The sequence below is a fragment of the Sciurus vulgaris genome (genome assembly GCF_902686455.1).
Source record: "Sciurus vulgaris genome assembly, chromosome: X".
Classification (NCBI taxonomy): domain Eukaryota; kingdom Metazoa; phylum Chordata; class Mammalia; order Rodentia; family Sciuridae; genus Sciurus; species Sciurus vulgaris.
This window is the reverse complement of record NC_136471.1, coordinates 78,898,096-78,922,409: the sequence shown is the minus strand read 5'-3', so window position 1 is coordinate 78,922,409 and position 24,314 is coordinate 78,898,096. Positions and strand designations below refer to the sequence as shown.

Here is a 24,314-nt window from a genome sequence, read left to right as displayed (position 1 = left end):
TCTACTACCTTTCTCTGTTACAGATCACAATGATGGCTCCTGTGGAGTCCAAGTTCTCCCAGTCAACTGGAGATATAGATAAAGTGACAGATACCAAACCAAGAGTGGCTGAGTGGCGTTATGGGCCCGCCCGGCTGTGGTATGATATGCTGAGTGTCCCTGAAGATGGCAGTGGATTTGACTATGGCTTCAAGTTGAGAAAGACTGAACATGAACCTGTGATAAAATGTAGAATGATGGAGGTGAGAAACACTGATATGTAGGAAAGGAATCTGTGTGCCTAGTACTATTATCCTCATTTTATTACAACTTTTTAGACAGGGAGATACTTGGTAGGCGATTTAGGTGTTTAAGGCTTTTGCTTGGTTTGGTATGGTATGTTATTTCTGGTAACTAGGCCCCATTCCAAGGATTCTGTTTGTGCAGTAAGGTGTTCCAGACTAGGAATGGGAGAGGAAGAAGATATTCTTCTGTTATCAGGTGGTTCTCTCAAGTAAAGCCCCACTTTTGATATGTCTCATGTACCTCTGGTGTGGAATTTGGAGTGGGAACTTTCACCGGTGACCAATCAAGGGCTTGTTCTTTTCCTACTTTTACAGGAATTTAGGAAACTTGAGGAAAGCAATGGCACTGATCTTCTGGCTGATGAAAACTTCCTCATGGTGACACAGCTGCATTGGGAGGATGATATCATCTGGGATGGGGAGGATGTCAAACACAAAGGGACAAAACCTCAGCGTGCAAGCCTGGCAGGCTGGCTTCCTTCCAGTATGACTAGGAATGCCATGGCTTACAATGTTCAGCAAGGTGTGTTTCTGTGATGGCTCTGTTGAGAACTGCCCTTCATCTCAATCATCCTAAGTAGCTTTAGCTGTGATCTTTTGGGCTGCTGAGGGATGGTGAAATGTTTTGGGTCTGAGCTCTGATTCTAGTCACTAACAATTATTTTTCTTTTTTGCTTCTTTTCCCCCCCCCCCTTGGCATTGGGGATCGAACTCAGGGCCTCACACATGCCAGGCAAGCACTCTACCATTCAGCCACATCCCCAACTCACTGATTTCTTACTAGAAAAATGCAACAGCCATTTTGAAGTTAACAAAGCTTTATCTTTATAATATACTTTCGTTTCTAAAGCCCCTTTGTTTGTTTTTAAAGATTGTTTTAATGTATAAATCTTTTTTTAACTTTATTTCTTTATGTGGTGCTGAGAATCAAACCCAGTGCCTTACACATGCTAAGCAAGTGCTCTACCACTGAGCCACAACCCCAGCCCCTGAAGCCCCTTTGTCTTTGTAATTCTAGAATTTTCTTTTTCTCTCAAATAGGTTTAAAAATGCTTAATGTAGAGCACATTGAAAATACAGTACAGTGTCAAAAAGAAAATCACCGGTTATATGTTTGAGCTCATTTCTGTATGTACGGTTTTGTATATTGTACTTTTCTCAGCATATTTTTCTATATCATTTCATAGTTCTTTGTAAAAAGTGTTTAATGACATGGGAGACGTTTTAAATGAAAAAGTATGAATCAGTGTGTCTGATATCCTGTTTATAAAAATGAAAAAAGAAGCAGGCTGTATAACCAGAAAACTTACCAAAAGGAAATTTACTAAAGGGTTCACTGTGGTTACTTCTGGTTTGGAGGATTACGGACAACTTTTGTTTTTTTTATATTTTTCTAAAGTTTCCAAGTTTTGTTATTGGGGTCCCCCCACCAATCTCTTATGGGGATTGAACCCAGGGGCACTTTACCACTGAGTCACATCCCCAGCCCTTTTTAAGTTTTAGAGACAGGGTCTTGCTGAGTTCCTTAGGACCTCATTAAATTGCTGAGGCTGGCCTTGAACTTGAGATTCTCCTGCCTTAGCCTCCAAAGCTGCTGGGATTAAAGGTGTGCACCATCATGCCAGGCCCAAGTTGTTTTTATTAACTTGGATTACCTTTATAATTTGGAAAAAAAATCTAAATTTTTTAGGAAATAGGTTTTTCCCTTGTTTCAATTCTACTTAAAGTCATTGGTTACATAGTATTCTTATGAATATTTTATGGTTTGCCAATACTTGTATTTAATGTAGTTTAGGAGGTAGATTTTTCTCCTTTTCAGTTAAGTTCTATTTAAATAATGACATTGGTTATGTAGTATTGTTACATGACTTATTGTTTTCCAGTTGTATTTGTCAATATATTTTACTGTCATTGACTGTTAGCATTTTTTTTTTTGGTACTGGGGATTGAGCCTAGGTGCGCTTATCCACTGAGCTACATCCCCAGCCCTTTTTTTTTGTTTTTTGTTTTTTTTTTTTTTGTTTTTGGGTGCTGGAGATCGAACCCAGGGCCTTGTGCTTACAAGGCAAGCACTCTACCGACTATCTCCCCAGCCCCCTTTTTGTTTTTTGAGACAATACCTTGCTAAGTTACTGTGGCTGGCTTGTGAATCCTCCTCACTCAGTCTCCTAAACCACTGGGATTACCAACTGTTAGCATGTTTTACCATATCATTTGTTACCATAATATACTTTGCCAGTTCTTTGTTAAACATTTAGGCTGACTATTACAAACAATATTGCAATGAACATTTTGGCAGCAACAATTTGTAAAAATTGAGAAATACATTTAATAGGTTCCTTTTTAGTAGCTACAGGAGTGATTAACATTTGCTTTCTCTTTGCTAGCGTGATGATTGAAAGGAGCATAAAAGTTTTGTCTATTGCTGTTTTTTCTTCCTGTTTGGACTAGGTTTTACAGCTACTCTGGATGATGACAAACCTTGGTATTCCATTTTCCCCATTGATAATGAGGATCTGGTGTATGGACGCTGGGAGGACAATATCATTTGGGATGCTCAGGCCATGCCCCGGCTGTTGGAGCCTCCTGTTTTGACACTTGATCCCAATGATGAAAACCTAATTTTGGGTATGTTACTGACAGAGGCCAGTGTACTTTCTCTATCATTGATAGCTTGCTGCTAAAGTCAAGGGACAAGAGGAAATCAGAAGGGTTGGAGAAGGTCAAAACTATAAATTTTTAGGAAACAGTTTGAGAGAGCAGAGTTACGGCTCTCTTTCTAGTATTTGTGTATTGTTTAGGGAAAATTCATGTAGAAATAATGAGAAAGTAACTCCTTTAATATGTCAGGCATGTGGGGAATGATATTAACCAAATTATATTGTTATTTTTTGTGCATGTACAAATATGTAACAACAAATTCCACCATTATCTACAACTACTGTGGCTTAACAAAAATATGGAGAAAAAAGATGTCTGGCATATAATTTAATGAGAGTGAATGGGATGGGATGAGATACCTTTAAGAACTGCAAAGATGTCAGTGGGCTATCAATTCCAGAGTCATTTTTGTTTTATCCCCAGAGATTCCTGATGAGAAAGAAGAGGCTACTTCTAATTCTCCTTCTAAGGAGAGTAAGAAAGAGTCATCTCTAAAGAAGAGTCGAATTCTCTTAGGGAAAACAGGAGTCATCAAGGAAGAACCACAGCAGGTCTGTTAAGAGAAAAAAAGGTAGTTGGGGTTTAGAAGAACAAAGAAAGGAAATGGAGAAGAGTAGTCTGACTAAGGTTTATTTTATGGTCTTTCATTAGAACATGTCTCAGCCAGAAGTGAAAGATCCGTGGAATCTCTCCAATGATGAGTACTATTACCCCAAGCAACAGGGTCTTCGAGGTACTTTCGGAGGGAATATTATTCAGGTACAAATAGCATCTTTTCAGTGGTGGAGGGGAATCCAAAGCTTTGTTCTGATGGAGGATGTGGGTAGATCCTGCCTTGGCTAATTTACTAAATTAGTACTTAATTTTACATCTTCTATTTCCTGTTTTAGCACTCAATTCCTGCTGTGGAATTACGGCAGCCATTCTTTCCCACCCACATGGGCCCTATCAAGCTTCGGCAGTTTCATCGCCCTCCTCTGAAAAAGTATTCCTTTGGGGCATTATCTCAGCCAGGTCCCCACTCAGTCCAGCCTTTGCTAAAACACATCAAAAAGAAGGCCAAGGTATATCTGAATCGTGGTTAGAAAAAAGAAGTTATAAAAGAATTGTGATGTAAATTGGGATGTATTAAATATTATACGAAGGAATTATTATTTATTTTCTTAGATGTGATGGAATGTTATTTTGGTTATTTAGGAAAACATCCTAATTCTTGGGAGATATAAAAATATTTCAAGGTAAAACATCATGGTGACTGCAGCCTTCAAAAATGGCTCAATAGACTCTAGAGAGAGTTACAGACAAATACGGAAAAATATAAAGTTATATCAAGATAGTGGGATAAATGTTCATAATACTGTTTTTACAATTTAACTAATACGTTTGAAAATTTTTCACAATGGAATTGAAAATATAGCAAGGTAAAATCTTTTTTTATTTTGTCTCAGATTGAATGACATCAGTGTGTTTAGCTATTGTCCTGTCAGGAGCTGGACTGTATTTTCTTTGTTCTGGACAGATGAGAGAACAAGAGAGGCAAGCTTCAGGTGGTGGAGAGATGTTTTTTATGCGCACACCTCAGGACCTCACAGGCAAAGATGGAGATCTTATTCTTGCAGAATACAGTGAGGAAAATGGGCCTTTAATGATGCAAGTTGGCATGGCAACCAAGATAAAAAACTATTATAAACGGGTGAGTCTCTGCTAAAAAATTTTTTTAAAAATCTTATCAGAATAGTTATAATTATATATCAATGGTCTGTGAATATTTTTATATTATAAATTTCTTGGGAGCTGCAGTATCTTTTTGTAGTTAATATTAGTAAGTTCATGGAATATTATGTATAGGTTTGTTGATTATATTCTGTGTCAGTAATTTGAGTTTGCTGTTTCTTGTAGAAACCTGGAAAAGATCCTGGAGCCCCAGATTGTAAATATGGGGAAACTGTTTACTGCCATACATCTCCTTTTCTGGGTTCTCTTCATCCTGGCCAGTTACTACAGGTGAAGAATTCTTCCTATTTCTCTTTTGCTAAGGAAATTGATAGATGAGGAGCTAGTTAGCCCAGAAATAACCAATTCTAATTGATTGAGATACTATAATGTGTGTCAAGTATAGGAAAGATCTGTATAATCTGAAAATTTTTTTTAAATAATGTTTTTCTTAAAACTGGCCCTTAATCGAGTGGGGTTTTTGATTTTATCTATCTTTTTTGTGGTGCTGATGATTGAGCCCAGGGTCTCTTTGAATTGAACAGTACTCTACCACTGAACTACACACTCCCAAACCCTAACTGCATTATTCTGAAGCTAAATAAAGAAGTTTTCTATAAGTATACACTGATAAACCCAGTAATGTTTGTGTGACATAGGGAAGTTAACGTAGGATTAATAACAATGTAATTTATGAATGTGTAAATCTTATGTGTAAAATTGGTATATTTTGATAACAAATTGTGGTCCTTGTGAGTATTGGATCACAGTTGGGACCATCTATAGTTCTGTGATAGTGAAACATGATTTTTTTTCATTTTTGTTGGAATGGGTACAGACAGGCCTTCTGATAAGCACTTTTGCAAATTTATGGGAAAGTATGGAGGTCCACAAATGATGTGAGGAAATCTCTAGCATTGTTCTACCTTGATTTTTGTCTTATTTCTTTTTTTTTTTTTTTTCACTTTTCAAATATTTTTTAGTTGGCAGTGGACCTTTAATTTATTTATTTATTTATTTATTTATTTATTTATATGCAGTGCTGAGAATCAAACCCAGTGTCTTACACATGCTAAGCAATTGCTCTGCCACTGAGCCACAACCCCAGCCCTAACTCATTTCTTTTGCCAATCCTTACCATTTTCCTTACGCTTTCTTTAAAATTTTTTTAGCTGTAGACACAGTGTCTTTATTTTATTATTTATGCTGAGGATCGAACCCAGTGCCCATGCATTCGAAGCAAGTGCTCTACCACTGAGTCACAATCCCAGCCTTTCCTTACTCGTTTACCTAATATATTCCACTACTGTTATTGCCTATTCTCCAGTTTTTTATTTATCCTTCACATTTATATTCCATTTCTCTTTAGGTATGTGTGTGTGTTGCTGATGATAGAACCTAGGGTCTTAGAAAGCTTGTGCTTTACTAGCGGGCTACACTCTCTACCCCCTTAGACCAGATTTTGAAAATTATATTGTTTTTAACATTCTTCTCCCTACAACCTTCTGTTGAGGTTTTTAATCAATCCATCATCCTCCTCTGCCCACCTCCCTGCTTGCCTCTTTTGCAGTACTAGGATTGAACCTAATGGGTTACACAGGCTAGGCAAGCGCAGGACCACTGAGCTATATCTCCAGCCCTTTTCAAATTTTATTTTCAAAACAAGGTCTCTCACTAACCTGTTCAGACTGGTCTTGAACCTATAATCCTGTCTCAGCCTTCCAAGTAGTTAGTATTACTGGCATGTGTCACCATGCCTGGTTCCCCCCTCTTATTTTTTGGGTACTGGGGATTAAACCCAGGGACACTTAACCACTGAGCCTCATCCCTGCCATTTTTTACTTTTTATTTAGAGACAGGGCTTTGCTTACTTGCTTAGGGCCTCACTAAATTGCTGAGGCTGTCTTTGAACTTGTGATCCTCCTGTCTCAGCCTCCCAAGCTGCTGGGGTTGCAGGCATGTGCCACTGTGCCCTGTCCCTCCATGCTCTTCTTTTGTGACTTTTGAAGACTCATTTTTGTTGGTACTTGGAATTGTACCTGGGGTGCTTAACCATTAAGCCACATCCCTAGCCCTTCTTGTATATTTTATTTAGAGACAGGGTCTTGCTCAGTTGCTGAGGTTGGCATTGAACTTGCGATCCTCCTGCCTCAGCGTCCCAAACTGGTGGAATAATGGCCTGACAATAGCCCATTTTTAAAGTTTTGTTTTGAGGCAGGGTCTGAGTTCCCTTAAATTTGGAATCCTTCTGCTTTAGCCTTGTTGGAATTGCTGGAATTGCAGGGTTTTTCCACAACACCTGCTCTTTTATAATCTTTTAAAGATCCTTTTATGTTTTTCTGTAATATTTTTTCTGTTTACATTTCACATTCAGATATTTCTTTCCACATCCATATAATGAAGATCATTCCTCTGTCAGCTCCTAGAATTTTCTGGCAAGATTTTTCTTAGACTCATAGATTTCTTCTGTTGATCCCCATCTGACTTCTACTTAAACTTACTTTTCTCATTTCTGTTTTCTTGTCCCCTGTCCTGCTCTTTTCCTGTGTTTAACTGTCCTCTCCAGTATACTATTTCATTAGTTGTTCTTTTTTAAACTAATGTACTAATTCTATAAATTGTGTTCTTTTGTCGTTTGGTTGGTTGGTATTTTTTGGGGGGCAGTACTAGGGATTGAACCCCATGGGTGCTTTTTACCACTGAGTTACATCTCCATCCCTTTTTAATTTTTATTTTGTGACAGGGTCTCATTAAATTGTTTAGGGTCTTCCTAAGTTGCTAAGACTGGCCTTGAACTTGGGATCCTCCTATCTCATCCTCCCAAGTTGCTGGGATTACAGATGTGTGTTACCATGCCCAGCCTCAGTAAATATTTTGATCTCACCTGTTGTGTGTTAGGTGTAATTAAGAGCAATAGCATGATACTTGTTAGATTATTACAAAGTGATTTTTACATCTAATCTTCATAGCAATCCTGTGAGGTGTAGGCATTTTAAATATATTTTGTAGAAAATTAAGCTCAGAGAAATTAAATAACTTATCTGGCTTCATAAAACGAATGGCAGAGCCAGCCTCATCTGCATCCAAATCCTGTATTTTCTCCTTTCTGACTCTAAAAGACAGTGAGTTAAAGTCTGACCTTGTTTGGTAATCCATATGATAATTCATTTATTTTATTGGATAGACCTTAGACTAATGAAGAGGAGCAAATTTGATTTTCCTATGTCATTAGTTGACTGAATTTCCTAGGAATTATCTGTCTGATTTTTGTGTTTACTTTTGTTAGGCATTTGAGAACAACCTTTTTCGTGCTCCAATTTATCTTCATAAGATGCCAGAAACTGACTTCCTGATCATTCGGACAAGACAGGGTTACTATATTCGGGAATTAGTAGATATTTTTGTGGTTGGCCAGCAGTGTCCCTTGTTTGAAGTTCCTGGGCCTAACTCCAAAAGGGCCAATACGCATATTCGAGACTTTCTACAGGTAAAAATGGGAGTATGGGGCGGGGGTCAGGATGCACGTGAAAGGGGTATGTGGATTTGGGGGCACAGGAAAGTGAAAACATCTAAGCTCAGCAGAGAAAGGGATCCTTGTGAGGATTTCTATCCTTTACCTAATAAGATATATTTGGTTTGTTGGGCAGGTTTTTATTTACCGCCTCTTTTGGAAGAGTAAAGATCGGCCTCGGAGGATCCGAATGGAAGATATAAAAAAAGCCTTTCCTTCCCATTCAGAAAGCAGCATCCGGAAGAGATTAAAGCTCTGTGCTGACTTCAAACGCACAGGTCATCAGCGTGACTTTTTTTCTTCTTGTAATTCTCTCATAATTTCAAAGAATTGTGATGACTTTGAGTTAAAGGATAAGCATACAACTGATAAAATAGATTGATGGCCCTTAAAGGGAGAAGGTAGCAGCAAATCATCTAACTATGGAGGCTTACACTGCTTTTCTCGTGGCTTTTTTTTATGCGATTGAATAACCCAGGGATACTTTACCAGTGAGTTACATCCTGAGCACTTTCTATTTTTTATTTTGAGTAAGGGTCTTGCTAAATTGCTTAGGGCCTCACTAAACTGCTGAAGCTGGTCTTGAACTTGAGATCCTCCTGCCTTAGCATCCCAAGTCCCTGGGATTACAGGCATGTACCCAGCTTTTGATTGCTTTTATGACATTTGATCACTAGGGAATTCAGTGTGATTGTTGGATGTTTTAAATGAGATTCTGGAAATTTAACAGGACTTCTTGGTCAGATAATCATGTTAAGTCTGGTGAGGTCTGTTACCATTTAGGGCTTTGCCTGTTTCAGTCTTAGGTTGCTCTACTTTTATTGTCAATGAATGTCAGAACCTTCAGAATTCAAAATGGTTTTTTGTATCTTTTTCTAGGGATGGATTCAAACTGGTGGGTACTGAAGTCTGATTTTCGTTTACCAACTGAAGAGGAGATCAGAGCCATGGTATCACCAGAGCAGTGCTGCGCTTATTATAGCATGATAGCTGCAGAGCAGCGACTGAAGGTGAGCAACTTTCTTATTGGCACTGGTTAGGCCTGTGACTTAGGAATGATAGTTACTAGGTTATTAACAATTACTTAGAAATTCAAACTGCATGAGGTGCTTTCTGTATATATCAATTCTGGGGGAAACTAGAATATATCTACAACATCAGTGGGAAGACTTAAGGAATGACTTGGGGCTTGTTTTTGGTACCAGGGATCAAGCCTAGGGGCTCTTAACCATTGATTCACATCCCTAGCCCTTTTCATTTTTTTGAGACTGGATCTCACTAAGTTGCTGGGGCTGGCTTTGAACTTGTGATCCTCTTGCTTCAGCCTTCCAAGTTGCTGGGATTACAGGTGTGTGCCACCATGCCTGACTAGGCTTATTGTTTTGTTTTGAAAATCATTTATCCATTTGGGTGGTTAGTTTAGTCTCTGTAGGATGAGCATATAAGCAGGGAAAGTGAGATTCTCTGTTTAGTGGTTTTTTTTTTTGGGGGGTCCTAACTATCCCTATATCAGCTAGTAAATTCATTGAAGTGGGCAGTATAATGTATCTTCTGATAGCCTTAGGATATATACTAAAGTATATATATACTAAAGTATATATTCTATACATATATATATATATACTATATATATAAAGTATATATCCTATATATATATAACTGAAGACTTTGTAGAATTTGCTCTCTATGCAAGATATGCTTTGATATTCTCTACTTAGTATTCAATAGAATTTTTGCAATTGCATGAAATTGTTCTCTTCCAGGATGCTGGCTATGGCGAGAAGTCCTTTTTTGCACCAGAAGAAGAAAATGAGGAAGATTTCCAGATGAAGATTGATGATGAAGTAAGACTTCATGCTTACTTTTATTAGAACATTTCATTTATCTTTTTAAAGAAACATCTTAATTGCGATACAATTGACATATGATAAACTGCACATATTTAAAGTGTACTATCTGATCTATTTTGACATACCTCTGAAATTCTCACTACAAAGATGAGTGTTAACTCTAACCTGCAAGTTTCTTTGTCCCTCTTCCAAGTCACTTTGTTATGCCTCTTCCTTTCCTTCTCTCCTCTTTGTATCCTGGTAACCACTGATCTGCATGCTGTCAATATAGATTGCTTTGCATTTTCTACAATTTTAGGTCAGTGAAATTATTTACTATGTTTAAAACATACATAATATTAAATTTAGCATCTTAGTCTTTAAGCAAACAGTTCATTATTGTTAAGTACATTTACATTATTTTATAATCAGTCTCCAGAATTGTTTACATCTTGCAAAACTGAAATTCTGCACCCAATAAACTACTCCATTTTTACTTCCCTGCAACCACTGGCAACCAACATTCTACTTTTTATTTCTGTGATTTTTGACTTCTTTAGATACCTCAAAGGTTTTGTTTGTTTCATTGTTTTTTTGTTTTTTTTTTTTTTTTTTTTTTTTTGTGGTGCCAGAGATGAAATCTAAGTCCTCACTCATGCTAGGCAAATACTCTATCACTGAGTTACACCCCTGCCCCAGAATTTCCTTCTTTTGTAAGGTTGAATAATATTCCATTGTATACGAATGGCACATTTTGTATGTTCATTATCCATTGATGGACATTCCAGTAGCTTCTGTATTTGGATATTGTGAATAGTGCCGCTGTGAACATGTATACGGATATTTCTGCTTTCAGTTCTTTGGGAAATAAGATTGATGGATAATGTACTAATTATGATTATAGTACTTGTGTTTTTTAAAGTTTTTAAAAAATTTGTCCATACTGTTTGCCATAGCTGCTGCACCATGTTACATTTCCACCAGCATTGTGCAAAGGTTCTGATATTTTTCATATCTTTGCTAAGCTATATCCCCAGCACTTTCTTATTTTTTTTTTGAGATAGTACTTGACATCAGGTTGCAGAGGCTGTTCTCAAACTTGTGATCCTCCTGCCTTAACTTCCCCAAAATAACCATCCTAGTGAATGTAAAGTGATATCTCATTGTGACTTTGATTTATACTTTCCTAATGACTGAAATTGAGCATCTTTTCATGTATCCTTTGGCCATATGTATATCTTCTTGGGAGAAATATCTATTAAGGTCCTTTCCCAATTTTCTAATTAGGTTGTTTGGTATATTTTATAATTCATTTGTAGAAATTCTTTATTCTGGATATTAACCGATTTGCAAATACCTTCATCCATTTCAAGTGGGTTGCCTTTTGATTTCACTGATTGTGTCCTTTGATCCACATTCTAAAGTAGTTCAATTTTATATTTTTACTTTTATTGTTCATGTTTTTGTTTTATCCAAAAAAATCATCAAATTCAATCTCATGAAACTTTTCTCCTGTATTTTCTTCTAAGGGTGTTAGTTTTAATTTTGAGGTCTTTGATTTGTCTTGAGTTAATTGTTACATATATTGTAAGAGTAGTCTAACTAATCTCATCCTTTGGTATGTGGATATCCAGTTCTCCAAGCACCATTTGGTGAAGTTTGTTGTGTATATCAATAGTTTGTTTCTTTTATTGTTCCATAAAGTTTTCCTCTGTATGAACTACCAGTTTGTTGAATCACTATTGGAGGAATATTTTAATCATTCCCAGTTTTTTTTTTTTTTTTTTTTTTTTTTTTTTTTTTTTTGCGGTGCTGGGGATTGAACCCCCAGGGCCTTGTGCTTGTGAGGCAAGCACTCTACCAACTGAGCTATCTCCCCAGCACCTCCAGTTTTTTTTTAATATATTTTTTTAGATGTTGATCGACCTTTATTTTATTCATTTATTTATATATGGTGCTGAGAATTGAACCCAGTGCCTCACACAGGCTAGGCAAGTGCTCTACCACTGAGATACAACCCCAGCCCATCGTTCCCAGTTTTTTGGTATTTTTTTTCTTCTTTCTTGGCACTGGGAATGGAACCCAGGGATGCTTTTGCCCCTGAGCTATGTTCTTTTTTGTTTTTCTTTTTTGTACAATTTTTGTTTTAATATTTTTTAGTTGTCAATGAATTTATTTTATTTATATGTGGTACTGAGTATAGAACTCAGAGCCTCACACATGCCATGCAGGTACACTACCACTGAGCCACAACCCCAGCCTGAACCACAACTCCACCTCATGAGCTACATTGTTATCCCTTTTTAGTTTTTATTTTGAGATTGGGTCTCACTAAGCTGCTGAGGATCTTGCTAAGTTTCCCACTCTGTCCTAGAACTTGCAATGCTCCTGCCTCAGCCTCCTGAGTAGTTGGAATTATAAGCGTGAACCATCATGCCCAGCAGTTTTGGCTATTATGAATAAAGCTATTTTATACTTATTTTTTTCTTTTGGACAAATACCTAAAAATGGAATTGCTGTGAGACATAATAATTTTATATGTAACCTTTTGTAAAATTATTGTATTTTTTCTCGAAGGGGACTATGCAATTTAACATTCCCAACAGCAATGTAGGAGGTTTCCAGTTATTCTGTGTTCTCACCAAAACTTATTTCTCTTTTTTTATTACTATTATTGCTTTCCTTGTAGGTGTGGTCTCTCATTCTGGTTTTATGTTTCATTTTCTGAAGCAGGAATGGGGTATGTGCTTGTAGTACCAGTTACATAGGAGGCCATATCAGGAGGATTACTTGAGCCCAGGAGTTTAAGGCCAGCCTGGGCAATATAGAAGATCCCATCTCAAAAAAAATTCTTTTTTATTTTTGTATTTTCATAATGGCTAAGAATATCAAGCATCTTTTTATGTGCTTATTACCATCTAGATATCATCTTTGGTTGACGTGTCTGTCATTTCTTCTATTTTTATTTTTAATTGTTTTCTTATTGATTTGTTTTTTATTCTCCAAATGAGTCCTTTATCAGGTATACGATTAGCAGAGATTCTCTCCCAGTCTGGCTTGTTTTCTGTAGGAAGAGCAGAAGTTGAACTTGTCATTATTTTCTTTTGTCACTTGTGATTTTTCTGTTATATCTAAGAAATTTTTTTCTAACCCAAGTTTGGAAGACCTTTGTTTTCTACTAAAGTTTCATTGCTTTAGATCTTACATATAGTTCTATTTTTAAGTTCATTTTATATTGGGCACAAAGTAAGAATTAGGGTTCATTTTTTTGCAACTGAATGTCAAGTTACTACAGTACCATATGTTAAGGAGTTGAATGATCTTTTACAACAGGAATTTGATCATATCACTCACCTGCCCAGAACTCCCAGAAACTTTCTCAGGCATCTCACTTTTTTGTTTTTTCTTTGATACTGAGAACTGAACCCTGAGGCACTTTACCACTGAGCTATATCTCCAGCCCCCCCTTCCCCCCCCCTTTTTTTTTTGAGTCAGGGTGTCACTGAGTTACTTAGGGCCTTGCCAAGCTGCTGAGGCTGGCTTTAAACTTGTGATCCAGCTACCTCAGCCTCCCACGTTGCTGGGATTACAGGCATGGGCGATTGCACCTGCAAGGCACATTATTTTTTTTTAATATATTTTTTAGTTGTAGGTGGACACAATACCTTTATTTTATTTTTTTGTGGTGTGGCAGATTGAACCCAGGTCCTCATGCATGGTAGGCAAGTGCTCTGCCGCTGAGCCACAACTCCAGCCCCAAGGCACCTCATTTTTTTTTTTGTGCGTGTGTGGTTTTTTTTTCTTTTTTTTTGCCGTGTTGGGGATTGAACCCAGGGCCTTGTGCTTGACAGATAAGCACTCTACAAACTGAGCTATATCCCCAGCCCAGCACCTCATTTTTTAAAGAAAGAAATTGTTTATAATTCTTAAGACTAAATGGTTCGAGTCCTGCATTTAATGCTGATAATCTCCTTTCATTTCCTGGCAGTGCCTGTTTTATACTTTAAGCTCCAAACATAATGAAGTTAATTCATTTATCTAAATTTCTTTCTGTTGCCTTTCAGAATTTTTCAAATGTATTCTCTCTGCCCAGAATAATTTATCATTCTCTACTATCTGACCTTCATCTAGAAGTTATATTAAGATACTTTCCTTGAATCTTGAACTCATTTTCTCTCTGGGTTCATATTGGGTGATCCTTTCTTCTTTATGTACATATTGCACCTTTTACTTTATTATGGCACTGATTGTAGTGAACTGGATTGGCTATTCGCTTTTCCCTCACTAACATGAGGAAAGTAGTACCTGTCATGTGGTAGGTATTTAATATGTATTTGTTAACTGAGTGAATGACTATAAAAAGTAGCAGAAAATGAGGTCACAATGAAAACTAGAAGGTAGGGTTTTGGATGTTTTCACCATAAAAATGGTAGATATTTGAGGAAATACTTATCTAACCAGATTTAAATATTACATAATATATACATATATCTAAACATAACATGGTACCCCATTTGAGTATAATTTTTATGTTTTTATGTATCAGTTAAAAACAAGCATTGTACTGAATCTAAGGTTGGAATGAAAAATGAGTGGATGTCTAAGAATTTCAGAAGTTAAGAATTATGTGATTAGCCTTCAAGATTGAATTTTGAATAGAGAATTAGCCATTTTCTATCTGGTTTTATATACTCTTTTCTGGTCTTTGTGGGTAAGCACACTTACTGCTTGTCTTAATTCTCTATTTTATGGGCTCAGTAGATGCTTTTTGATCAAACCACTAGCAGGGACTGAATGGACTTTGGTTTAGTGCTACTATGGTTGTAGCCACTGCTTTAAAGCAAACATAACGTCCTGTTTTCATAATACAGGTCATTCTTTTTTTTTTTTTTTCAGTAGTAGGGATTGAAGCCAGCGTTGCTTTTCTACTGAGTTAATTCCCGGCCCTTTTTATTTATTATTTTGAGATAGCATCTCAAAAAGTTGCAGAGATTGGCCTTGAATTTGCCATCCCCCTGCCTCAATTTCCTGAGTAACTGTGATTATGGGTATGTACTACCAGGCCCAGCATAATATAGGTCATTTTTCCACGTTTTTTATTGATGCATTATAGTTGTACATAACGATGTGATTTATTATAATTTAGGACATTCTTAAAGAAGCTGTTTGAGCAATTGGACAGTGAAATGTATCACAAGGTGGGGTTAACACTGTCTTTGAGAATGCTCAGTGATGGTCAGAAGGATACCACTGTTTCTTGTATTCTTTATCATAGTGAATATTTTTGACCTCTTTAATATGATTTAAATGCCATAAGAATGTAGAGAGCTGAATATTAGGCAGTCTTATTTGCCTATTGATCTTTGTGGACTATTTAAGAAAGCTCATTATAATTATTCTGCCTTTCTAGGTAAGGGCTGGACATAGAGCAAATGTTTCCCACAGCTCTGAGAATCTTTTTCTTTACCTTAGGTTCGCACTGCTCCTTGGAATACCACAAGAGCATTCATTGCTGCCATGAAGGGCAAATGTCTCCTGGAGGTGACTGGGGTGGCTGATCCCACAGGTTGTGGTGAAGGATTCTCTTACGTGAAGATTCCAAACAAACCAACACAGCAGAAGGTGAGATAGGATTTATAGGAGGAAAAAATCAGAGGAGGAAGAAACAAGGATTATGGAGTAGAGATGAATGGAGTAGAGGGCTTGAAGAGTAGTTCACTTGGCAGAATGACTTACATACGTATTATAAAGAGTTCATCTTAGGATTCTCACTTGTTTTTGTTTGAGGTAGGATGATAAGGAGCCTCAGCCAGTGAAGAAGACAGTGACAGGAACAGATGCAGACCTTCGTCGCCTTTCTCTGAAAAATGCCAAGCAACTTCTACGTAAATTTGGTGTGCCTGAAGAAGAGGTGAGTGTATAAAAGAGGAAAACTAAAACTTGGTGACTCCTAGAGACTTTGTACACAGAGAAAAGGTAGGAAGCAGATAGGAAGAATTGTTGAGGAACTTTGTAGTGTAGGTTATAGTAGGTCTTCTGTACTTTTTCAGAAGTTAGCTTTCCAAGAGCATTCTGTTTAATCTGCTTTGGAATGATTTTTTGGGGGGGAGGGTCTGTCTCTATAATTAATGTGCTTTGGTTTGTCCTTTGAAATCTGTGTGTATTTGTGCATCCGTTTTGTAGATTAAGAAGTTATCCCGCTGGGAAGTGATCGACGTGGTACGCACAATGTCAACAGAACAGGCCCGCTCTGGAGAGGGGCCCATGAGTAAATTTGCCCGTGGATCAAGGTTTTCTGTGGCTGAGCATCAAGAACGTTACAAAGAGGAATGTCAGCGCATCTTTGACCTACAGAACAAGTATGCTGTTTCATTGCTGCAGAAAACTCAAGCTGGAAGAAGGGGAGGGATTGTCTCTGTTTTGTTTTGTTTTTTTGAGGTGCTAGGGATTAAACCAAGGACCTCACCATGTAGGCAAGTGTTTTACTATTGAACTACATCCCCAGCCCCCAGACATTCTTATAATGAAAAAGAGGTTACTTAACCTATGTGGTCAGATATCTGAGATATTAACATAATATCTGGTTGTAATAATACCTGCTCTCTTCAATTTGTTAAAGGTTTTGAATGTCAGGCAGTGCTAGGTTTTTGCTGTAGGTTCCATGGCAGCTCTGAAGGCCTACTTGATCCTGGTGGTTATACAAGGGTTTTCTCTGAAGGCTTAATTGTGAGAGAATGGTAGTGTGCTATTAAAAGTGACCCAAGTGCAAGGTGTGGTGGAGCACACCTATAATCCCAGCTACTCCTGAGGCAGGAGAATCGTGGGTTTGAGGCCACTCTGAGCGACTTAGTGAGACCCTATCTCAAAAACTTTTTTCTTTTTGGCCTGGTGAATCAGGGCTGCTTACCCCTGAGCCACATCCCTAGCCCTTTTATTTTTGAAAGACAGTCTTGCTAAGTTAGCTAGGGTCTCACTCAGTTGCTGAGACTGGCTTTGAAATTGTGATACTCCTGCCTCAGTCTCCTGAGTTGCTGGGATTACAGGCATGCATCACCACACCTCCCTATTGCAAAATTTTTTTTAAAAAGCAGGGGTGCTAGGGATGTAGCTTAGGAATAGAGGGCTCCTGGCTTCAGTCCCCAGTATTGGAAAAATAAAATACGCAAGTGTTGCTTTGTTCCTCAGCTTTTCTATGTCTAGGAAAATTGTAAAGTTGTTTTATTAAGGGGCTCATGTTTTAGTGAATTTGAGTATGTTCTTTGAAAGTTGAATTCCCAATTTTCTATTCTTGTCTACATCCCTGTCTCTTTAGCTCTTTGTGTACTTTCATATTTCCCTGGTCTTAATGTGTTTTTTTCTTCTCTTTTTTTTAGGGTTTTGTCATCAACTGAAATCTTATCAACTGACACAGACAGTAGCTCAGCTGAAGACAGTGACTTTGAAGAAATGGGAAAGAATATAGAGAACATGTTACAGAACAAGAAAACCAGCTCTCAACTGTCACGTGAGCGGGAGGAGCAGGAGCGGAAGGAACTACAGCGGATGCTACTGGGTGAGGGTAGTGGCTTCACAGACAGACAAGAAAGAAAAGGATCAAAAGAGGAGTATAAATAACTGCAGACTATATAACTGAGGCAAAGCTGGAGGCATAAGAAGTAGGGGATAAGTGTGAAAAAGCCTGTAGATGAGGTAGAAAGTTTTCTGCAAACTGGATTCTAGGTTTGTCATTGGGGGACAAATTGAAGAGATGCGGCCAATCCACTGTTGCCTCTGTATCAAGTACCTGGCCAAGCCGGGGTTATCAGTTCTGTACTTAAAGTGAGATTTCTGGGCATTTATCCTAGAGGGTAACAGTTACTAATACAAAACCTTTGGATGGATTTGGGGGGCTGTCCTTGAACCCTCTGAAATTATATGTAAAATTCTTTGCAAATGTGCATTTTCTGAGAAGAGTCATGGCTTTCAGAAGATTATCAGAGGAGTCTTAGATGCTAAAAAGAGTTAAAAAAATAACCAGCCATTTGCAGAGGGTGAGGATGATGATAATTACCAGAAGTGGGTTTGGGATATGGGCAGTGGGAATGAAGAGGGAAAAAATTAAGGCCACCTTAAAGATTTCATTCTTACTTACTAGAAAGATGTTTGTACCATTGATTTCAGAGAAAGAAGCAGGCATTGGAAGAGAATGTGTAATGTGTGGAGTTTGAGGTTCCCATGTTACTTCCGAGTGTTAGACGTCAAGCAAGTAGTTGAAAACTTGGGTACTTGCCTAGCATACATGAAGCCTTGGGTTCAATCCCCAGTACCACAAACGAAACCAAATGAAAACTTGGATGTAGTACTTAAATGATAAAAGCTAAAAATGAAGATTTATACTAGTCTTCCCTTTGTTCCCCCCACCCTGTAAAAAATTTTATGTAATTTCATTGTTCTGGCTTTGTAAAGATGTGATATAGCCCTTCCACCAATGTGGTCTTCTAGGTCTTTGCTAGTGTGGTCCTGAACCACAGTACCTATAGCAAATGGAAATTTGTTGGAAAGTTGGTGGAGTCTCAGGCCTTTCTCTAGACTGACTGAATTATAATCTACGTTTTTATAAGATCCCCACGTGATTCCTATTTTTATTAAAGTTTGAGAAGTATACACTAGGCCTTAAGACTCTGGGCTTATTTCTTTGGTGTCATTTTTCCTCCTGAGTGCTTGCTTGGGTGTTTTCATCAACTACTGCCTGCTTGTACTTTTCTATTGCCCTGTTATTCAGACAATCAGAATGTAGTTACTTCTCCGTCTCCTATAGCTAACACATTGTTCTTTGAGGTCTTTTCAGAACCTTTTGTACTTGTAAAAACCAAAATTGGCAGTGGTAAAATAAAGCCAGGAAAGGACAAATCAGTGTACTCTTGGAGCTGGTGGTGATGTCGATGCTTTCTGTAGAAGCATAGCTTTATGGCATGTTGAAGTACCATGTCTCCATTCAGCCCCAAGAAAATGGCCATTTGGGTGGTAGGGGGAATGTTTGGAAATCTTTTTCTACCTTACAGCAGCAGGCTCAGCAGCATCAGGAAACAATCACAGAGATGATGACACTGCTTCTGTGACTAGTCTTAACTCTTCTGCCACTGGCCGCTGTCTCAAGATTTATCGCACATTTCGAGATGAAGAGGGGAAAGAGTATGTTCGCTGTGAGACAGTCCGAAAACCAGCTGTCATTGATGCCTATGTGCGCATACGGACCACAAAAGATGAGGAATTCATGTGAGTTTGATTTATCACTTTCAAGTGTGATAGGGAGAAAAATGGTGGGGATAAGGTAGATGCTTGAATTTTAGTGAAGGGTTTTGGCACAGTTGTCCCTGAAAGCCAGCTGAATTGAGAACCATCTTTCCTTTAGATATTCGAGTTTGAACAGAGCCAAATCATTGAGAACATTCTATTTCTGCTGTAAAATAAAGGCATGTCAGGTTCTACCAGGGTTCTTTGCATTTTGATTGATTGGTTTACAAAAATCTTGGGGATTATTCAGGGATTATTCTCTGAGTAAGGTGCTTATCTGCAGATGGAGGACTGGCAAGGGAAAAAGGAATGGCGTGTTTCCCCTTTTATCTTGGTCCAGATGGATTATTTTTGTTCTGAGATATTAGCTATCAGGGCAATCTTCTTGGTTTGGGTGTGCTTATGGTCCTATGATTTCTCCCCCCTGTTGTTCAGTCGAAAATTTGCCCTTTTTGATGAACAGCATCGAGAAGAGATGCGAAAAGAACGGCGGAGAATTCAAGAGCAACTGAGAAGGCTTAAGCGGAACCAAGAAAAGGAGAAGCTTAAGGGACCTCCTGAGAAGAAGCCCAAAAAGATGAAGGAGCGTCCTGACCTAAAAGTAAGTGTAGTGTGATGTGATCAAAACTAATGAAGCAAAGGAAGAAAGCATCCCTTTTCACTTAAATTTTGTTGTTCTCCCTTGCTGGGAATGAGAGTAGTATTGTGGAAAGATAGTTGGAATTGATTTGGTTATTTGGGTGTTATCAGTAATAATGTGACACCAGACCAAATCTGATGCTATTGTTGTCTTTGGGTATCATTTATACTTCACTTGAAATATTTCTAGGAGTTGGTATACATTTGCTGGATTGTTTGATATGAACTTGAATGCACATATATGTAAATATATATGTGTGTATGTGTACACAGATGCATACTTTTATTTTTTTTCCTTTAGTGTTGGGCATCCAACTTACTGCCTTGTGCATGTAAAGGCAAGCACTCTACCACTGAACTACATCCCTACCCCTATTCTGTTTTTAAAATTGTGGATATTAGCTGGGCGTTGTGGCACATACCTGTAATGCCAGCAGCTTGGGAGGCTGAGGCAGGAGAATCACAAGTTTATAAAGTCACCATCATCAATAGTGAGGCACTAAACAACTCAGTGAGACCCTGTCTCTAAATAAAATACAAAATAGAACTGGGGATGTGGCTTGGTGACTGAGTGCCCCTGAGTTCAATTCCTGGTACCAGTCAATCAGTTATGTATATACACCTGAGTATGGTGGCACACACCTGTAATCCCAGCAGCTTGGGAGGCTGAGACAGAAGTATTACGAATCCAAGGCCAGTATCAGCAATTTAGCAAGGCCTTTAGCAACTTAGACCCTGTGTCAAATTAAAAAATAAAAAGGGCTGGGATTGTAGCTTAGTGACAAAACACCCCTGGATTAAATCCCTGATAACCCCCTACCAAAAATATTGGGCATATTTTTAAAAGTAACAAAGATAAAGCATACATATCATACAGGTTGTTTTGCGTATCCTAGGTAGGATGCCAGGTACTACTGTCCAGTGTGACTGTAATGTGCACCATAAGATGAGGTAACTGTGGTACAGTGGATAGAGCTATGATCTTGGAAACAGAAGATCTGGATTCAAATTCTGGTTCTGCCATTTAATAGCTCTGTGATCTTAACTTCTCCAAACCAATTTTCTCTTCTATAAAATGGTAACTCTCACAGTGTTGTATTAAGTGATGCAAATTATGGGATGCAAAATATTGGGTAACTGTAAAGTTCTGTTAGTAACTGCTTGAAGTCATTAAATATTTAATAGTCTTCTTATACAGGATATTAGATAAGTGGGACATAGTGCTGGTCCCATTTTACAGATGAAAATGAAGTCTAGGGTCCCAGAGCCACACTCAGTTGCAAAACTGAGATGGATGCCTGATACTATTGGCACTTTTCTTATTTTGACCTGGGCCCAGGTGTTTACCCAGCTAGTGTACTGTACTTGAGCTTCCAACAGTCTTTGTCCTACCTTGATTTTTTTTTTACATTTTAAAAAATTGGCTGTTTTTAGATATGCATGACAGTAGAGTGTATTTTGACATATGTACATAAAATATAACATTATAATTAGGATCCCATTCTTGCAGTTGTACATGATGTGGGTTTTCACTGGTGGTATATTCATATATGAACTTAGGACAGTTATGACCAATTCATTCTGCTCTTTTTCCTATTCCTTTCCCCCTTCCCTTCCCTTCACACCCCTTTGTCTAATCCACTGAACTTCTTCTCTTTCCCCTTTATTGTGTATTAACCTCCACATATCAGAGTACATTTGGCATTTTATTTTGGGGGGATTGGCTTATTTTACTTAGTATGATAGTCTCGAGATCCATCCGTTTACCAGGAAATGTCATGAAATCCTTCTTCTTTAAGGCTGAGTAATATTCCATTGTGTATATATACCACAATTTCTTTCTATTCATCTGTTGAAGGGTACCTAGGTTGGTTCCATAGCTTAGCTGTTGTGAATTGAGCTGCAATAAACATTGATGTCTGCCTTAATTTTTTTTTAAAAGAAATGCTCAGCCTCCAGATTTCACTTTATTTTTCATGCGTTACTTGTATACATGCACTTTTTTCCAGTGGCTGCTGTTGATAGGTACATAATAGTTCTATTCAAGTAAAAGTTCTGAAATGGTCCTTGTTTCTTTCCTACCTTATATATGTTTCTTACTTGTTTACCTCTGATTATTAAGTGTTTAACTCTAACATGTTGATATTTTTCTTTTGCAGCTGAAATGTGGAGCATGTGGTGCCATTGGGCACATGAGGACAAATAAATTCTGCCCCCTTTATTATCAAACAAATGCTCCACCTTCCAACCCTGTTGCCATGACAGAGGAGCAGGAAGAGGAGTTGGAAAAGACAGTCATTCATAATGATAATGAAGAACTTATCAAAGTGGAAGGTACCAAGATTGTCTTGGGGAAACAATTAATTGAAAGGTAAGTGATACCTGACAGGGAGTGATGCATGAGAGACCTGCTGGAAATTGATGGTCTTGGTGGGTGGCAGGGGTGGTAGATGCATTGGTGTTCTCTAAAGTGGAATTAAGGGTATAGGAACTTTAATGGATTTTCCTCAGAAATTGTTGCCAGTCATGAAAATTATTGCATATATTATTCTTCGGTTCTTGCCCTTGGGCATTCTTTTCTTTCTTCCCTTTTTTTTTTTTTTGTATTGTTATTGAACCCAGGAGTGCTTTACCACTGAGTTAAATTACCATTTTTTTTTGACACAGGGTCTCACAAAGTTGTGAGGGTCTCCCTGAGTTTGAGGCTAGCCTCAAACGTGTCATTCTCCTGCTTCCTTAATCTGTAGGTCACAGGCATGCGCCACTGCATGCCCAGCTGCTTCCTAACTTTTCTTAGTTTCATTTTGCAAAATAAAACCACCTTAACAGGTAGTTAAGAGGATAAGCCTATAATCCCAGCAATTTAAGAGGCCAGGGCAACTAAATGAGACCTTGTTTAAAAATTAAAAATATAAAAAAGGACTGGAGACATAGCTCAAGGGTAGAGCCTCTCTGAGTTCAATACCTAGAAGCAGGAAAAAAAAATTAAAATGAGTGACTGTAAAGCATATAGTATGTATGGTACCTGGTGTATTATAACAGGTGGAAGTAGTAGGCACTTATATTTGTAAGGTCCATGATCTCAATGGTGTGTGTGTGTGTGTGTTTTTTTTAATCAATGGTGTTTTGATAATAGATGATCCAAAGACTTTGAGGAGACATGAACTATGCTTTTGTTTGTCTCTGGTCCTCAGAGAGTTTAGTAGATAATAAAATGTTGTTCTGAAATTGTTTTTTCCAATTTGTTAGTTTGAAACTTCAAAACCTATAGAAAAGTTCAAAGAATTCAGCTGTACGAAGCACATGCCTATATTCCATCTACTTAGAAGACTGAGGCAGGAGGATGACAAGTTCATGGCCAGCCTTGGCAGCTTAGTGAGATCTGTCTTAAAAGTAAAAAGGGCTACGGATATAGCTCAATGTTAAAATGCCCATGGGTTCAAACCCAAGTTATATAAACAAAGTTGAAAAATTTCAATTTACTCATCTTAATTCAGCAGTTGTTCACATTTTTTACTTGTTGATAGACCTTTATTTTGTTTATTTTTATGTGATGCTGAGGATTAAACCCAGTGACTCACACATGCTAGGCATGCACTCTACCACTGAGCCACAACCCCAGCCCTGAATTGTTCACATTTTGCTTCATTTGCTTTATCCTTGTATACCTAAAACTTTTTTTCTGAACCACTTGGTAGTAAGTTACAGGAACCATAACATTTATTCCTAAATTCTTCACACATCTAAGAATAGGTATATAATAACATGGTACTATTGTCACATCTCATGAAGTTAATATTAATTCAGTAATATGTACTATTTGGACCTTATTTCAATTTCACCATTGTCCCAGTGTCCTTTATTGACCCCCATTCTGGATCCAATCCCAGTTCAGGCATTGAATAAATTTTGGGTCTCGTTTTAATCTAGAACTCTCTTCCCTACCTTTTATGTTTTTTTTGTGACATCGAAGTTTTTAGAGTCCAGACCAGTTGCCTCATAAAATATCCCACTTTCTGGATTTATCTGATTGTTTTGTAATTGATTAGATTCAGATTAAATGTTTTTTGCCAGTCATTTAATGTCATTACATAGGGGTGGTATTCTATACTTTACCATATCAGAAAGCCTGTAATTTGGTCATTGCTAGTTTGGTCATTTTGTTAATGTAGTGATTCCCTGATATTTTAATGAAGGTAAATAATTTTTTTCTCTTTATAATTAATGTGGGTGAATAACCTGTTCCCTAATAATCTCACTGGTTTTAGCACTCATTGATTATCATCGCCTGGCTCAGTTACTTCATTGTAGGTTACAAAAGGGTGATTTTTCTAATTCTAACATCCCTCTACAATAGTTGGAATTTTTCTATAGTGTTCTCTTGCTGGATGCAATGACGCATGC

At 37.7% G+C, this 24,314-nt stretch overlaps 1 protein-coding gene across 8 annotated transcripts in view; it reads left to right on the top strand.

Moving 5' to 3' along the window:
- TAF1 (TATA-box binding protein associated factor 1) overlaps nucleotides 1-24,314 on the top strand; it is an 81,000-nt gene that overhangs the window by 7,237 nt on the left and 49,449 nt on the right. For 7 of the 8 annotated variants that reach the window (XM_079124893.1, XM_079124889.1, XM_079124890.1 and 4 more), the window contains exons 7-25: nucleotides 24-242; nucleotides 600-807; nucleotides 2,736-2,912; nucleotides 3,369-3,496; nucleotides 3,597-3,704; nucleotides 3,836-4,009; nucleotides 4,465-4,638; nucleotides 4,845-4,949; nucleotides 7,945-8,145; nucleotides 8,306-8,447; nucleotides 9,049-9,179; nucleotides 9,933-10,013; nucleotides 15,471-15,620; nucleotides 15,790-15,909; nucleotides 16,182-16,357; nucleotides 17,372-17,550; nucleotides 19,040-19,253; nucleotides 19,707-19,872; nucleotides 22,070-22,281. In XM_079124893.1, the coding sequence (XP_078981019.1) occupies nucleotides 24-242; nucleotides 600-807; nucleotides 2,736-2,912; nucleotides 3,369-3,496; nucleotides 3,597-3,704; nucleotides 3,836-4,009; nucleotides 4,465-4,638; nucleotides 4,845-4,949; nucleotides 7,945-8,145; nucleotides 8,306-8,447; nucleotides 9,049-9,179; nucleotides 9,933-10,013; nucleotides 15,471-15,620; nucleotides 15,790-15,909; nucleotides 16,182-16,357; nucleotides 17,372-17,550; nucleotides 19,040-19,253; nucleotides 19,707-19,872; nucleotides 22,070-22,281 (3,065 nt within the window). The remainder of the gene's footprint in view (nucleotides 1-23; nucleotides 243-599; nucleotides 808-2,735; nucleotides 2,913-3,368; nucleotides 3,497-3,596; nucleotides 3,705-3,835; nucleotides 4,010-4,464; nucleotides 4,639-4,844; nucleotides 4,950-7,944; nucleotides 8,146-8,305; nucleotides 8,448-9,048; nucleotides 9,180-9,932; nucleotides 10,014-15,470; nucleotides 15,621-15,789; nucleotides 15,910-16,181; nucleotides 16,358-17,371; nucleotides 17,551-19,039; nucleotides 19,254-19,706; nucleotides 19,873-22,069; nucleotides 22,282-24,314) is intronic. The other variant, XM_079124888.1, reaches the window with a different exon arrangement.